Genomic DNA, 18520 nt, shown 5'->3' with positions numbered 1-18520 from the left:
TGTGTGACACAAGTGTAATCAATCCCTTGGCTGGTGAAAATACATCATGAAGTTGCCAGCATGGTTGTGCTATTTTGTAGCAGTAGAATGACACACTTGCAATTCTAAAGACTATTCCATAGTATCTGTCCTCATGCTGTTGATTCCACAAGTGCAGGATTCCACTATAAAGGGAATGGGACTGTTTTTCAAATAAAAGCAGGAGACTAACCGTAGTCTTGTAATCAATGTCATCCATTGACCTAAAGAAATCCAGGCTCTTTGCTCCTGAGAGTTTTCCTTGATCTGAACTGTGTGTGCTCAGCGTGTCCAGAATCTCTCCAAGCAAATCCATTTCTCCTTGATGCTGTGAAGTTACTCCAGTTTCACCAGAATCATCACTATCATAAAAATAAGCAGAAGCTTCCTCACTGTCTTCTGATGACAACCTGAAGACAAAAACTTTTGCATCAGATGGGAACATAAAAGCCATTTTATTACAGATACTTCTGAAAGTAAGTAGCAGAACACATTTGAAGACTTAAAAATGAACCCCATTTTTCTTTTTGCTCAACAATTTTACCTAAAGGTAAATGTACAGTACCAATGCAGATGTAGTAGCTATTAGCTAATATTCCTGCTTCTTTGCTCTTCCCCAACCACTACAACTATTATTTCAAGTCACCCTTAATACAACTTCCCATATCTTCCCTCCAAATTTTAGTCATTCCAAACTTGGCTCCTCTTTTCCCTTGTCTACACCCTCTATTTAGGTCAGTATTTATAGAACTTTCCAGCAGACCTAGCCATATATTTTTTTTTCTCATACTGCAACTCTTCCTCTGTCACATGAGCAGATTTACCCGAGTACTGCCTATCTACAAAGAGAATGGGTGCTTTTGTCTCATATCATTTTCTCTTTCACTCATTGCAATAATCTTACCTCTGGCCCCCACACTACAACAGTCTATCTATATCTGATCAGAATACTACCATAAAGTCTGTTTCGATAGCTCACTGTTTTGATCACATCCTTTGAACTCTTCTGTAGCCCCCATTTTCCTCCTGCATCAGGCTGCTTGACTTTGCTTTCAATGGCCTTCATGCTTTGTAGCCACATATTCATTATCAAATATCATCTTCTGAATTCAGAGAATGCCTCAACAAATTTAAGTTTCAATTTCAGATTTTCTTTTAATCCACACATAGTAAGACCTTCACATAAAATTCACAAGGCAATCATTCTTTTTAGACCCTTGAGAAAACTTTCCATTGTGATGACCACAACAGCAGACTAAAGACCAGATTAGCTGAGGTCGCTGCCCACCGTGTTGATGAATATTATTTCATTGCTTCTTTGTGTATGTAGCTTATCATTTTATCTCGAGTCTGTGAAGACTGAGGATTACATCAAACTCTCTTAGCCACTAAAAGTAATTAAAACACATAATAGCCTGCCCCGCTTTTAAAAGAGGATTTAATCCTACACTACTTGACATCTTACAGATTCAGAATCAAGCTAGCAGCCTGGACAGGAGAAAGATTTGTCACTTGAACTCAAGTTTGCTAAATAATGCTAGTTATTTTCCCTTTCTCCCATACATACACATATATCCTAACAGACTTCTTACTTGCTTGTTCTCTCCATTTCATCATCATCATCTTCATCCAAGGCAAAATCCTGGTTACTGAGACGCTGGTTGAAACGTGTCTGGAGGATAGAAAATTCACATTATTATTTGGTTTTGTTTTGTTTTTAAAAAAAGCCAACCAACAAACAAAAAAGAACAACAACAACAACAAAAACTATTTCAACATTAATTATTTGGAACCTAGCTGCTACTATACTCATTAAGACTTTCTGAGCACCTGATGAGGAAAGCCACATATCGATCAAGTCTTCTAAAGGTTGTTAGAAAAGGACATGAAATCCTCAAGCATCACCAATTAGGGCTAGAAAACCATTTTTCCTCATGGCCTATAGAGTGCATTATTATTTATGCAAAGCCTTGGTTAGCAGAAGGCTGGCTATATGAGGTAAAGCATCACTAAAGTCTACTGCCTACCCTTTCCTGCAATGACAAAACACTATGTTTTACTATTTTCTGATAGAAATATTTGCAAAGTTCTGAGGTTAATGTGGTCTGCTGAGCACAGTATGGATTTTTGAAGTAGTAAATACAAAAGAAGCCTAGAGTCTCTTTACATAGCTGCATTTATACTAGGCTGTTAAACAGAAGGGCAGAGTAAATAGTATGCCAGCTTGATAACTGCGCACTAAGAATGCCTTTGCGCAGGATAATTCACTGTAAATTACAGTTAACTCAACGTTAGCATACGTTCAGACCTTCCCAAGGGAGCTTGCATAGAGACTTTTTCAAGTATAGTAAAAGTCTTCAGCCTGGTTTTGTTTGCTAAATAACAATTTGATCGAACAGGTTAGTGAGTACTCATTGTGATAGCATGCGAATTTGCAGCACACCAACTGCTCTGCCTCAACCAGAACACTTAAGTCAGGAATTTTAGCCATTTGTGCTTCACAAATGACTGTCTCAAGGTCTATGCATCTCTTACATTTGTTTTGTATCAACAATACCCCACCCAAAACCAAAATAAAAATAAAATAATATTAATTAAAAAACAACAGCAACAAAAAACTATAGATGCAATTAATCCACATAAGTGATTTTGAGCCTTGGAAAACTGGCCGTAATTTAAAGACGTGGATAGAATTTGTGCAAAGGGAAAACAGCGTTAGCTAACTTTAAAGAAAATCATATGTAAATATAAAGTGTTACTGCCCACATCTCATCATGCAGTTCACCAAATGCTTAAGCCTACAACAAGCCCCTGATGGAGGAGAAATATGACCTTAACTTCAGATTACAAGAAGTTTTGAAATCTTGTATTGTGAGGATTTCAATATGCCACCTGTTACAGATGTTGTCAGTGTTCTATATGTACCAGGACACACTGTCCTTTTTTCCCCATTACAATCAGGAATGCCCTAATATACATTTTTTATAGGCTGACACGTTATTCTCATTCAACAAGAGAGGTTTTAATTAAAGCACCAAGTTTTGATAACACTTTCTGTATCTTTTGTTGACAAAGATGAAACATGGTTCTTAATGTGTTAAACCAAATAAAAACTGCTAAAAATAAAAAACAAAACAGAAAGCAAGAGAATTATTACAGTATTAAAAACTAGGAAAAAAAAAACAAAGTAAGCTTCACCCTGAGCAAAAGTTATAGGATAGAACACAGAGAAACAAATATACTATTGATACTTCTCATGTATTTTAGAGAGAAATACCTTTTAGAACATACTTCCTGCATTGGCTGATCTTAGTGGAATAAACAAATAGTACCCAATGGATAGTTTGGACCGATTTATGATGCACTATTCATTGAATATGAAACTAGGAAGGTTTAGGAAATATTACAGACAAATGAAGTAAAACAACTTTTAATAAATGTCATCACAAGATATGACTTACTTGACATGTAACAAAATAACATTTTGTAATTTGTTAGCACCAAACAAGAATAACTTTTAACCTTTGAACAGAAATGGTTTGACTATGATTACTTTATTGCAAAGAATCAACATATGTAATAAACATTTAGAAATGTTTAATGGAATCAAGCACCAAAAACGCAGGACTTAAATCCCAGGTGCAAGTAACAGTAAAAATCATAAAACCATAATATTATGAAAAGAACAAACGACATTAAAAAGACTGACCTCAAACACACTGATCCAATTATTAGGAGACTCTTCATGAATATAATACAGGTATATTAAATACAACATAAACTGGCAAGAAGAAAATAAATTATTAGAAGATGGCTCACTGTCCATTTTGGTGGCTACACCTCTCATGCCAGGATAGTTATCTGGTAATCAGACCACACCAAGATGAGTAAAAGCATTTTAGTTATTCCTTTCAGTAGCTGTAGTCAAGTTAAATTTCCTTTGCAAATTCAATCTCTTTCCCAGTTTTGTGAGTTCTTTGAGTGATTCCCATCATTATTGTAATCAATCACACCACTGCATGTAACTAAAGGGAAGGTTAACCATTTTGCCTTAATTGATACTATTAATCGGTTATCTTAGAGATTACTGCCACAAGGGCAGTATTTAAATTTTAGTATTTGTCTTCACTAGGCAATTAAAATACTTTATTTCTGTAAGACTGGTAATACACTACCTCCTCTGGAAAATTCTGACTGACGCGACATTCATTTACGTTAAAGCTCTAATCCTGACTGACTCTTGGAGGGCAAAACTCTGTCTCACTTTCTTGGAATATGCATCTGAATTAGATGCTGCCATCACTTTTACTTCTATTAATGTAAAGACACGATTTTGCAGGACAGAATGTTCCTTAAAAATATGGAGAAATTTCAGAAAACAAAAACAAAAGAGATGCTTGTTTATCTGCAGATGGGTTAACACTGTCAATGGAATAAATTCTCACAAGGTAACTCCATGATTTTTTAACATAATAAATAATGTTTCAAAGACCATAGACAGAAAATTGGGTTTGTGACAAACAGAAACTGAATAAAATTAAAGTCAGTAAACACCACAGGCATAACAGTTTTTGGCCCCCATATGTGGCCCCTTGGAGCATCTACAGACAGTATTATGCAAGCATGTTAGTGAAAGCAAGAATAACATCATACAAAGGAGTATAACTTAGCACATGTCATAAAAAAAAAACACCACAAAACTTCTAGTTGCTGATGGTCAGAATCTTCTCTTTGAGAAACTATTTTTACTACCAATTTAAATGTTTAGGGGTGCAAAATTACACAAGACAAATTTCAAGAACTAAATCAAATAAAATGGGATTTTTATACCAAAAAAAAAGGGGGGGGGGGGGGGGGGGGGGGGAATATCTGGCTGTAAATAACAACATTCTCCAGAGTTTACAGCTCTGCAAGTTAGCCACTGAGACAACAAGCAACACATGTTTTTGAATAGATGACTTTCCTCTAGGAGCTGTAATAAAAATGACTGCAAGGGAGGGGTATGTCCAGACTACTTTGCAAAGAAAGAAAAACAAAGAAAGAAACTCTTAATAAATTGCAAAAGGAGAACCATAAATCTTTTTCAATGCTCCACCAGGCAAAGTGACATAGTACATGCACCTGCAAAAGCTGTCAAAGTCATTTAAGAAGTCCTTCCATTACTGACGTATCCTGCTGTTTGCAGTTATTTAAGCTTTTAATTTCTGTCTTTTCTGCATTTTGAAGTGTGTAACCTTCTTTTATACCATTTTATGAAAAAAGGACAGATTTCTGCTTCCTTCCTGATCAACATTCTAACAACAACCAGACCATTCATTACTGCGAGAAATGATATTGTAATACTCCTTTCTTGTTGCACCAGAACTTTATAAATTCTTAATAGACTGCTGTCATGTTTTTTTTCTATAAACTAAAGCAACAAACTTCTTAAAAACTACTTAACTGTTTTGCTTCTTTCAACTAGTCTGGCTTACATAATATAGGCATTTCAAAATCAGGCATTTCGTATTTTTCTTATCTTCAGGCACACGGCATCACAAGAACCCACCTCTCATCTTGCTCAGAATATTGAAGAGTTCAACATATTTATCACACAATGAGCTTATGCTCAGCACACACCACTGTTGAACCACTGTTTTACGCTGTTGTGTAAAACACAGCAGACGAACAACCACAGTCAGAGCAAGGATGTGTTCAGACATCCCAGCTCCCCAGAGTGTGAGGGTTCTTGTTGGTACTGTTTTGCTTTGGAAGTGACACTCACATGTTCTGGGGGAATTGTATGGCTGCAGCTGATAAGCTCATGACTTACTGCATTGTTACTGCAATCTTCCGTTTTCCACTGGTTGCAGGCAACCTGCCTTGAATCCTGAATGTTATTTCAATAATAAAGGTGATGCATTTGACTGAGGAGTCATATCTGTCCTCTTTGGTTTCTGCCTGACTCCAAAATCTTTCTGCAACTGGTCTGTTAAAATTGTGGCAAATTCTGATCACTGAAACCAAGAAGAAAAAAAAAGGTACTGACAGTATAAATATGGGTAGAACCAAACAAAGTGAGAGTAAGTCCTGAAACTGCTCTTTTCTGCTTATTGGTAGCCTCACAAAATGTGCTTCTTCGGCGTAAAAATGCAGACAAAATACATGAATACTAAAGGATTTAAATGTAAGATGGTTACACTCTTGATTGGGCATGAAAGTCAATCTTTAAAATGTCAGCTTTTTATTTAACACCAGACCTTTCAGAAGCATAACTTCCTGGAATGAGTGCTTATTGATCAGCAGTAACGCAGGAAGTTTAATAAGGCTGCTGCCATTAATTGTCCTCAATGTGAGAAACAAATAATCTTTTGATAAATGGCAGCACGTATATAATTTCACATTTACTGGCTACTCAATATATCAACACATATAGAGTTTCAAGTAAAGAAAAATATCTACTATGGTTTAAATATATGAAGTACTGCTTGCTTTTTCTTAACAATTTAAAGATAATTCATTCAGTATGAGAAAAAAAAATAAACACATCCACTTTTACTTACGTTTCTGTATTTTATTTCATCTATCCTCTGCAACGCAATCACAGACATAATTACAATTTCACCTCCAGTAGGGAGGCAAAAGATCTCAGACTATCAAACTTTCTAGTTAACCACAACCCACTGCCTTTCCTTCCGGTTAAGGACTGAAAACTAAAGCCATGGATAATGAGATCACAGGAAAAGCACTTCACCTAACACTCCACAAGAGACAAGACTGATGAGGGAAAGAGAGGAAAAACAGAGATAAAACAGAAGTACAGTTACCAAACTTTCTCTTCTTCAATGCCTTTCCTTTTTCAAGGATATGGCACAAACTAAACAACTTCCATCCTTCCTAGTACAGAAGCCTTCCCTGCTTTAACAAATTTAGATGGACATGGTGCATTTGAAAGAGCACGGAGTAGCTGGAAATATACACAACTATATGCCATGAGACAAAAGCATCATTGATTCTGAGATCCTGATAACTAAAATGATGCAGAAAAATAAATCCACGAAGTAGGTCCCCAATGAGAGAAAGAAATCCTCGTCTGTGGCAATAAAGAGCCTACAAGAGCATGAAATCCCTCAAATCTGTTTAAAGACACAGTCAACCAGAAATTTATAGATAAGAGTATGGGTTACATACTCTTACATACTGAAGTTACAAGTAAGCTGTGACATAACAGAGACCTCCACTGCTTCTATAAAGTTAAATGAAACATTAGTATCAGTGCTGAGGTAGGATTCGTTATAGGAGTGATAAATCTGTTGAGGTACCTAGTCATGGAAAGCATATTCTAATTCTTTCTTTTCTGAATTAGCGTGGTGAAAAATTAACAGACTCTAAACCTTCTACATTTATACTCCTGAACACAGATGATACTTGAGGATATTGTAATACTGCTTTTGATTTCTATGGATTAATCATGCTTCTGCTCATATTTTTTTTCAGAAATAGTTCCTTTTCCCCAAAACAGCAAATAAAGTTTCATTTTCTCTGAAGAATCACAGAGCTGTTTTTCTCAGGAAGCCTGCACCATCTCCTACCCCTCTGAAACAGACCGAGGCCCCACTCTGCCTAAAGCTGGGTCTCACTCCCAAGTAGCCAGCTCGGTCTCATTCTTCTCCATGGCACAGCGGCTATTCTTAGCAAAAATGGTCATTTTCAGCTGACACGCTGTGGCATCACGCCATGCAGCATCCTTGCTGTGGAGAGTGCAGCATCCAAAGGCTGCCTGGCTTTCCTTTCATTGGCAACAAGCAGAAGCATTAGTCCTTTAAAACATGACACCTGAGATTTCCAGTGTAAGAAGATGAAGATAAGAGAAGCACAAAAAGAAAGGAAAAACTAATCGATGTCCATATGCACAAAGGCATGTGGAAGACAGGAAAGGGAGCATGTTTCTGAGGTAACATGCAAGTCCAGAGACCGGGATGTAGCTTGGGAGCACAGAGCGACTTCAGTGATTCAGAAGAGTCGTAAACCCAGCTTACATGGCTGGAATATGCTATCTATTTGATACCATTCCTAAGCAGGTAAAAAACAAGATTACTGGTTAAATCAATACTTCCATTAAAATGTGCATCGTATCCTTGCACCAGCATAAGTATCACATGGCAAGGTCCCTGCTGGAATTGCTGATGACAGATCATGTGTGACTTTTCTGAAAGGAAGAACTAACAAAACACAAACATGTTAAATGAACAATACAAGTGACTGAAGGTAAAATGTAGGAAGCAGACGTGATCACAAACACAAACATCATATATCTTCGAACTTCAAAATTTAATCGGAAGACCAAATATCACAAAATTTATAGAAGGTAAAACCTGAGCAGTGCTGAACTCTGTCCATCAAAGCTACAGATGAGCCTATGGAAGGAAGCTCTGTACGAAGCATGACGACAGACTAATCACATTTGCAAAGAAAAAGTGATTGTGCCTTAGGAACAGAAAGATTGCCTCTAAATAAATTTCTGTCCAAGGCTCGCAGCCAGAGGAATCGGGCAGTGAAGAGGAGTCCCTCCACCTGTTTGACGCCACTAGGGGTATTCTGTTCAACAAAGAGGGCCTTTCTCTGCAAGGCACCTGGGAACACGGATGGGACTCAGATATGCATACTCTTCGCTAATTTCAGATGCTTTATTGACAAATGAGATAATAAGCATCGGGAAAGGGCAGCACTGGGATTCAATCCAGATGCTAGGTGGGCTGAAATGCCCTTTGGTCATGCCTCTGTCTTTCTACTTACTGTGGAAAAAGCATCGCTACTAACTTTGGCATTTCAGTGTCTAAAATTAGATGGGTTTAATCTGAGCTTTCATATTCAGGGACACTGAGATCCCTGCAGGAAAGGCTCTTTCTGTTCCTTCCACTGATTCCTCTTTTTGCCCCCAGGGCAAACTTTATTTTTTAATTGAACTTCTTTATTCTTTTTTTTTTTTTTCTTCCTACTCAGTTACAGGATTAGAGAGGGAAAGAAAAGGTTAGGGAACAGACAGTACCAGAGCTGAAGCTTTAGACATAAGGTTGTGCTCTCCAAACTTTGAGGCCAGAAGGCAAAAGCAATATGGAATGGACACAGGTGGACTGACCTTTTGGTTCCCTGCTTTGCTACGTGGAGCCAGAATGCTACCCATGATTGCTCTTCAGGAATATAGAAGGAACACAGCAAACTAAGCAGAAGATAGCACTGTTACACAAAGATGTCTATAAATTCTGTTTGTGAAGCAGCCTTTTTCTGTCAGACCCTCTCGCTTGTAGAAGAAAGGACCTCAGAAAGGCTGCCCTTCTGTTAGTTAAAGAACTAAAATCTAATAACCAGAAAAAGCATCTGCAAACTTTTTGATTGTCTAAATATCTCTCTTCGATAGATCATAGGTAGATGTGCTGGTGATTTTGCCCTGAAAAAAGCAAGTGTTGCATTAAATACCACAAAGGGCAACAAAAAAATCCAGACCAATTTCCTGACCATTACCCTATCTTTCCACACTTCTTTAAAAGGAAAAAAAAAAAAAAAAAAAGGAAAAAAAAGGAATCAGTAATTAGTGGAGAGAGATCTCAGGTGATGCTTATTGCAAAACTTGAAGAAGGACAGGCAAGGTTTACTTCACTTTGCAGGTGTAAAATGAATGGCAGGATCCTGCCAGAGACTTGCAATACTCCTTCACTTAAACCCATGGAGAGATTGGGGCAGAGAATAGGAAAAAACTCATACTAACAAAACCACCAAAATACACTTTACAAAGCTCTATTGCTTCTTTTTTGTTTAAATGTGCTCACTGACTAAATGAAAATCAGTCACTGTCACTGCTCAGAGGCAGTATCTACTATCATCTTGCGAGGGGGAAGCTTTGAGCAAGGTGGTAATTATAGCTCTACTTGGCAGGGTGCATTCCTGAAAATAAAATTATGCATGATACATGAAAGCACCTAAATAGTTAGGTTACATTAAATCCTGCTAATCTTCTAGTTAAAAAAAAAATAACAATAATGTGAGGATGTAGTGCTTGATTTCTAAATGGTCTGCTGTCATAAAAAAAAAAGGTTTATACATGGCAGAGGATAGTACCACTGAGGAAAGGTGTTAGAGCCACGAGAGGGCACTCTCGTAATCTACAATTTGAGTTTTTGCTGCTTAGGTTTTTCATTTTTAATTAAAAGGAAATCTGACTGTTTTGCAGAATGAAGAGATCTCACTTGACACACCAAGACAAAAGATTCTTCTCCAACTTAAAGGAAACTAAATGATATTTACAGTATTTTCAAATTATATAATATTAGCTGAAGAAACAGAACGTACTGATCAACTGAAGCTTACTTCAAATCTGTATTTCACATAAACAAAATGTATACTACATGAAAACTAGCTGTTCCTATTTATGAAATCTGTCAATTTCTAGAATTGTAGTCAATGAGAGCTAAAGTTACCTCCAGCTATGTAACCAGTATTTTCTATGGACTTTATGTATAAATATGATCTCAAGCAGATTGTCTGAATCCAAATATAGATACAGGTCCTTAACCAGAGCTATTATATTTCTGAAATTATTGTGGGTTTCTGTGTGTTTTTTTCCTTTTTTTTTTTTTTTTCTTACTTTCTTAAAGGGGTTCAGTCTCCTGATATAAAATATGTATATTCAGTACTGCATTATCACAAGCATTTTCTCTCCTCTTTTATGTTTGCGGAAAAAAAAATATCTTCAGAATAGCTCCCTCTCGCTACCTTTTTTCAGGTTAGGAGGTAATCAGTTACTCGAAGCCCTCTGTAGCTAATGATTATATCACTTATTTTGCTGGCCATTGTAGGGGCATTGATAAATGTGGCACTCCTGAAGGTAAGGTTATTCTGAGAACATCCTCCTCCCTGACACTTGCTCTCTTTGTTGAAGAGAAGCCAAGTATACCTACTGCAAGCAAAATTACATACTTTCTAGTTAATGACATACTACAGTAAAACTGTAAGAGCTGTATTTGTGTGGGTTTGTTTGTTTGTTTGTTTAAGAAAGGTAATTCTGTTCAGGAATACTAAGGAAAAAGTTCAGACAAACTTGTCTTTTATTACTTTATGCAAAAGTGTTTTTAAAACCTTTTTAGACACTATATTTAAATCCTGCAGAGTCATGGAAAGTAGCTCACTTGGCTTCTTCAATATACAAGCATTTAAAGTAGCAGTGACACACAGAGATTCCTGGTAAATCCACACTTCGAATCCAAATGCCCAAGTTTCCACTACGTCTGCAGACTAGTGCATGCCTAAAGGTACAGGTATTACATACCTTTCCTTAGAGACAAGGGAGCATTGCTAACTTACTCATTATAAAATGAACTCGTACTTGTTACTTGGCATTCTGCAAATCTGCAAGGATATTTTATTAGCCACTAAATACATTAGTACTATTTACATCCCTAAATGCTCCATTTTTAATAAGCTACCCTATCACCCGATGTAACAGTAAAATTACAAAGATCTTATTCATGAAATCAAACAGATCTTCCCAGCATTCTAACCAGGTTCATAATAGACACATTCTCTTTTCAATTATTTATTTTGAGCAATTTTGTAGAGCTCCTGCTGCATTTAGGTCCTTGTCTACCTAGAAATCATTACCTGGGTGTATGTAACAAAACAGAATTAAAATGGATTATGCAAAAACTGAATGCTCAGTAGTCTAATACATGCACTACCATACCTCCTCCATCAATAGTTAAAGGAACTCAGCAATATTGTTGGCAAGATATTGCTAAAAGAGTTGAAGCAACCTCATGCTTGCATTAATTTTTATTTCAAAAATGTATAGCTGGTAATTTCTTATATATCATATCCTCTCTATCTAATTAAAGTAGAAGATAAAATATATCAGACTTGTTATTAGATCTAGACATGAAACAGTTAACAGCAGTGCACATGCCAAGGTTTTAATAAGGCTTAACAATAAAAAGCTTCAATCCTCCACTTTCACTAGATTTTGTTGTTGTGGTTTTCCCTTGCTTAGGGCAATCCATCTGTTAATGTTGACTTGCAATATAGTTAAGCTCACACACATATAAAAAGCCTAGAACAGCTAACCTAAGCAAGAGTAAGCTCAAATGAATATTACAGAGATAGAACAATTCATCTTAGGTAAAGATTAATTGTGTGTATGTGAGTGTGCGTGCACACAGGCACATGAGTGTGCTCATGTTATTTTTACTTTTTTTTTTTTTTAGGAAAGATTTTCAAAATGCAAATTATAGGAGGGCAAGCTGACCACTACAGTTTGCAATAACACATTGAATTATTTATCCTCCAATTAGATTTTGACAGCTATTTTACATGCTATGATTTGTTTTGCTTTACTGTTGTTTTTTTTGTTTTGTTTTGTTTTTTAAAGTCTATTGCCAATCTGGCAAAAGAAAATATAATAAAACCACTATGACAGAAGTGATAAAGCTTAGTAAATATTCATTGTTAAAAACCGCTCTGCACTGTGACCAGTGCTGGTATTCTCCCTGGGCCAAACTGGCCTTGTTTTCAATAAAACCAGAGAAGTATCCTTTCCCTTGAGCCCTGTTAGGCTGAGGCTGCAGTTGGAACTGTCATCTTTACACAAAAGCAAAGGGGCTGGGTTTTACAAACGCAAAGCCTAATTGGGAGATCTTCATGGCTGTACCCTTGACATTTATTAAAGCCTCATCAACAAAACAGGAAATAACCGTACTAATTAGCAGACCCACATACAAACTACTATTTATTGGGGTAAAAGCAGATTCACTTTCTATTGTAAAGCAAACATCCCCAGTCCCCAAAATCCCCTTATAAACCGACCTTTACAATGGTGTTTTAGAGTGAAGGAAACTTTTGTATCATACACAATGTTTCAAATGAAATACATTTTACAGTACCTCAGATAACTATTAGTTAGTATTTAATTGTTTCCAAGCATTAGAGAATGAATAGCTCAACACATGCATCTAACATGACACAAAATGTAGTAACATTCTCTATATTTACAAGTTTTAAAATAATATGGAAGAGAGAGAAAGAGCAGAGGTGCCTCTAGATTGGAACAGGAAGATTATTAAAAAGCACCCTCTTTTGTTTGTTGTTTATTTAGGTTCAAATACATTGATGTTGCAAATTAATCAATACTCAGTCCCTATTTTAGATATCTATCAAAGTGCATGAATTGCCAGGTTAGCACTACTACTGTTACTGACGCTCAAGGGTACCATTTTAGAAATCTGGGGGGAAAGGTTCATCTGCAGCAACAGACAGTTACAGGAAAAATATTAAATCTTAGAATAGTAGCAAACAATGAGATTCACTTGTTTTATGCTATAGATTCAGAACTAAATCAAACAGTCTCTCTTACGCACTTGTGAATACCTACGTATATTTTTTATTTGGGCATAAAGTTTAAAATCAGCACCTAACTATAAAAGAAATTGCATTTATTTTATCTTATTCAAACACTTAAACGGAAAAAAAAATAAATAAGAGAAGCAACAGCAGACTTATTTGGGAGAATCTTTGCTTTGTTTGCTTTTGGGGAGGAGGAAAACAGTGTAAACGAGAGGGGAAGGAAATGGTGTAAGACCAGAGTTCCTGGGAGAGACCACCCTGCTCCTTCCCCCAGCCTGGGCTCAGGTAGCATCTGGGAAGAGAGCTTAGAAGACCTGGGACATGCTGGATGCAGCACAGCTAGATTGTGGGCCATTAGTTACGCTGCTTTGCCTGTAAACAAACGCTATATATGTACATACCTGTATGTGTGTGTATACATACATGCATGTGTAATACGTATAAATGCATACAGAACTATGGAATTATACGCACTCTTTCTGTCTTGTTTTCAAAATGACTGATACAAACAGCAAGAATAATATTGAGGGATTTAGCACTATACAAACAAACAAGCATACAGAAGTTTAATTGTTGTGCCAGAACAAGCCTTCAAGAGAAATCCTAAATTGCATGGAGGTAAATTATATTCTTTTGTATCCCTAGACTCCTGTACTTAGCAGCAGGCAGGACTACTACCATACTAGTAAATTACTGCAGATTTCCTTAATAAAAGCAGCCTATAGAAATTCACTGACTGTAAGAGTACATTTGTGTTACATGTTTACACAGATACATACAATTGTAGATCGACCTACACTAATCTGCATATTTTGGTGTGGTGTGCTATATATTAAAATAACTTATCCATTAGAAGTAATATTTTAAGAACCCATTCCTGTTATTAACATTACAGTTCAAGAGTCATACATAAAGCAAAGGATATCTTCTGTTCTGATACTCAGTGAAGAAAACGTGCTGTACAGAAGTTCCTGAAAGAACGGAGGCACCACAGTTGCCTATACATAAAAATACACTGCGGGCACATAGCTTAACACTTTATCACTGGCTTTAAAGGGATCATGAAAACACGTACAAACTAAACACTGCCTAAATAATTAAAGCAGAAAATCCTTTTGTTATTTATAATACTACAAAAAATGACGACTTAACCCTAATGTACAATTTCAACATTATTTCGCGATAACCTGTATCAATTCTACACTGCATTTCAAAAACTTTAGGGATAAAACTGAACTAATTCAAAACTAAATTGATTACATGCACAAATCAGTGTTACCATTGCACTATCAAAAGTTAAAAAAAAATGCTACTACATCAGCTGGACTGCATTTCTATATTTTGTATCTGACTAAAATATATGCAGTAAAAATCCATATATAAAAATCCATTACATGCATTAAAAAATGTAATAACAATATAACATAAAATCTATACCCACACATTAAAATACACACATACGCAGACATTTGTTGAGTAAAAAAGTATTACAAAACCTATTTTATAGATATCTTGGAGATAAAACTGTCAAAATGAATGCAGAGATATTAAAACACTTTCCGAAGTTGAAACATTACACCTGTTACTGCAGTTCAAGACTAGAAAGGATTAGAGAACAAAAGGGTAAAAGATTGACACCGTATTAACTAGATGACTTAGTAAACTAATAAGTCGTAACTATCTGAACAAGGCTAACAGCCATGCAACTGCCAAATCAATTTATTATAAATGCAATATTGATGAGTCCAACTATAAGAAACTTATAAAAAAAGCTTAACACAGATCTGTGAATAGAGCAGAAGGTATTTTTTTGTGAGAAGCCTTTATCAAAAACAGCATTTAAGCCTAAATTAAATCTCAGATCTATACTGATAAATCTCTTTTTTTCACCCCCTCTCAACAGGGATGAAGTATGAATAGCATTTTTTTCTACTTTTGAGCAGTATACTATGACAGAAGTATTGCTATAAACATAGCCTTTCAATCACACTATTTAAACACAGACAGTAAAATAATCTTAAACAGATTCACTGATGCATTACTATAGCTGGAAAAAAAATTACTCATAATCATATGAATAAGGACAGAAGTTTCTGGGACCTTACCTGTGCAAGTCTTCGTTTTTCTGAGTTTCCTCTTTTCTCATTATGTGATGTGTAGACTGAAGCACTCTGTACTGCACCAGTGCTGCAAGTTCCATACTCTTCCTCACTCTCCTATGCAACAAAACAGATTTAAATTTCTTTATTTATAATCGTTATCTGCAAATGTACCCTTTATATTATGCATGCAGAAAGCATGCAAAATTATCTTGCCACAATCCATTACTGTCATGAAAATACCATCCGTAGTAAGAAAATCAAATTTAGCCTTTCAAGGAGCCAAATTATCAACATTGTCATTTAAAAGATGAATTGTTCAAATGTCTAGGAAGTATTTTTGAAAGCTTTCTTAAAATAGCATAAAAATATTTTAAAAATGCTTCTTTCTTCCTAAAGAAAAATCTCAAGTGGAAACAAAATGTTCAGGAGATGCAGCTACAAAATGTGTAAAACACCTTTTCTGATATTTCTGCAATGTTCCTTTTGCAAAATGAAACTGTCTTCATTTTTGAACACTGCAATTGTTCACATACCTTACAAAACTAAACCAGACAACGACACCTTCTGAAATACATTGCACTGTAAGATTTCCATCTCAAATTCTCAGCTTGAAGCAAAGGCTTCAATTGTGATATCAAAGCAATCAACTTTATGAAAACATACATGCTGTTAATGTATCTTTGAAGACCTCTGTTGTTTTATGATAAAATATGCAAACAATAAAGAGATTATTCAGTGGATGCATAGAATGACAGATAGTTGCCAGAGGGCTCGTTATGAAAAATGTATTGTTGAACAAAGGGCTAAGCACATTTCAAAAGTCATTAAAAACACAAATCTCATGTGATTTGTAAAGTATAAGCTTCAAACATACATGAAGCAAGGTAAGAAAGTAAAAAAATGTACTACATACCTTGTGTTTCAACTTACTCCTTACTTCTTTTATTCCTTGCCTTGCGTGATTTTTTGCCTAGAAAATTAAAAAAGACTTAAGTAGCTCTGTACAATACTGGCTGTAGTCATGGAACATGCTTTATGATACCATACTTATTTCACTTATTTTTCTTTTTTTTTCACACCAGGTGCTATAAAAAGAAGGACAATAATTTATCACAAATTTCATATGTGCTTTGTCAGTATGTTTTATATATTCATGCTTTATCAGTATACCTAAGATGTTTTTTCAGTACATGCATGCCAATGTTGTAAAAACATATATGCTCAAAAAATCTCTGATATTACTGAAGATGAGCTAAAAATGGTCTTTAACATCAGTTCTTTATTGCAAGTGGTCCTTTAAATTTGAAAGGCTATTTTAGCAGCAAGGCATGTTGGAAAAATGTTAAGATTTTCAAGATGACTGCTACAGTGTTCCAGTCTGGCAACTTGCAGGGCAACATCAATCTTAAGAGAAATGAAGTGATTTCATATGCAGATGGAGATTTTGCCCAGTGTTGCTGAACAGAATAGTGCTGCTATTTAGGGGACAATTCTGTATGTATTAAAACAGTCAGCTAAGGACCACTGTTGCATAGAAAACAGAGCCAAGAATGTTCTTCAATAGAGAAATGAATTATCAATACAGGATACCATGTACTTATGTGAAAACAGAAAGAATGAAGGAGGAAGAGAGGGAGATGGAGAGGAAAAAACAAAAAAGGATATATTGTGGTGAAGGGAACAAAAACAAACAAAAAAAACCCTAAGCCTAATAGAAGGGGTATTTTTCCTATATGAATATGGTTAATATAGCAAAGAGCTAGAAAAGTTTTCAAGGTTGCCTTGAAAATAGGACCTTTTAAAATATGGTTGGGGCATAAATCCGTGGAAACCACCTATTTTTGTACGTTTTTCTGTACCTGGAAATTCAGAAAAAGAAAATCATTTTCTTGATTCAAGAGGTCAGAGCGCCTTTTTGATCCTTAAATCATACATCTATAAGCTCAATAACAGCACAATGGGGTGCCATGTAGCAGATGCTAAACTGAGAGCCACTTTTAACTTTGCAGTTCACACTCACTGCATTTGGATGCACTTAGGAGTACTTTGTTCTAACACTGAGGGATGGTATCAATCACATTATTTACTCAAGGCTACCAAATAGTTATGTAGCAACTATGAAATGCATATTTCATTTCTCTAGTAGTAGGCTAGAGAAGGGCAACAGTATGAGAAATTAAATGAGAATACTGTAAACAGACAGATCCTTAAAAAATTTAGCAGTGTTCCTTAGCATAAACAGCAGTTCACTTAGAAGAATCTTGATTATCAAAGACTATTACCAATACTGAGTGCTGGGAGATCATGTAACCACTGCCTAAGCTAATATAAACCAAAGAATAATAATTTCCAAATAACCGGTTAATGAATAATTTTTGAATTATAAATGAGTACATGAATATGAAGTATATTTAATTTATTTACCTGTTTTTCTCTTCATGACTGCTGTGTTTTTCCATTGATGTAAAATTAAAAATTCTCTTTGAAAACTTTACTTGAAGTATACTAGCTTAGACTGATGTTCTGATTTATTCAGGACTACTTATTATGCATCCAACTATTGAAACAGTTGGAAAAGCAAAAAGGAAGCTGAAAGTCTTTTCTCATATATTTAAAAATCTAACCTTAAAATACTTCCCATTTCATTTTAATCTCTTGCCTTCTTTTTTTCTTTCCATACCAGATAGTACCTTTTAATTTAACATGCTTTATTGGTTAGGCAGCGTTTTAAAACAAGATATTTAAAGTTCAAAGGTATAAGCATTAAATCTAGATAAACATGAGTATTCTGATGTAATTTTTTAAACAGAAAATGACAAAAAAGACTGTTGCATGCATTTTTGATGCTCTACCACCTCTTTACAGTAGAGCAGCACTTAGTGCCAAAGAGAAATTCCATCTATGTAAGCCAGGAGTCCATTTTTCCTGCACGATCTTCTGAATAGAGAAGATTCTCTGCATCGTGTTAATACTATATATAACTACATACTGTATCACTATATTTATAATTAAATGTAGATTTACAAAATGTT

General features: G+C 35.5%; 1 protein-coding gene across 2 annotated transcripts in view; it reads right to left on the bottom strand.

Moving 5' to 3' along the window:
• DENND1B (DENN domain containing 1B) overlaps positions 1-18520 on the bottom strand; it is a 159011-nt gene that overhangs the window by 8607 nt on the left and 131884 nt on the right. For both annotated transcript variants that reach the window (XM_040565506.1, XM_040565507.1), the window contains 4 exons: positions 16402-16458; positions 15492-15602; positions 1611-1690; positions 212-428 (listed from right to left, as the gene is read on the bottom strand). In XM_040565506.1, the coding sequence (XP_040421440.1) occupies positions 212-428; positions 1611-1690; positions 15492-15602; positions 16402-16458 (465 nt within the window). The remainder of the gene's footprint in view (positions 1-211; positions 429-1610; positions 1691-15491; positions 15603-16401; positions 16459-18520) is intronic.

Source organism: Cygnus olor, chromosome 8 (genome assembly GCF_009769625.2).
Source record: "Cygnus olor isolate bCygOlo1 chromosome 8, bCygOlo1.pri.v2, whole genome shotgun sequence".
NCBI classification, from domain to species: Eukaryota; Metazoa; Chordata; class Aves; order Anseriformes; family Anatidae; genus Cygnus; species Cygnus olor.
Note: the sequence above shows the minus strand (reverse complement) of the source record. Positions and strands in the feature narration are given on the sequence as shown.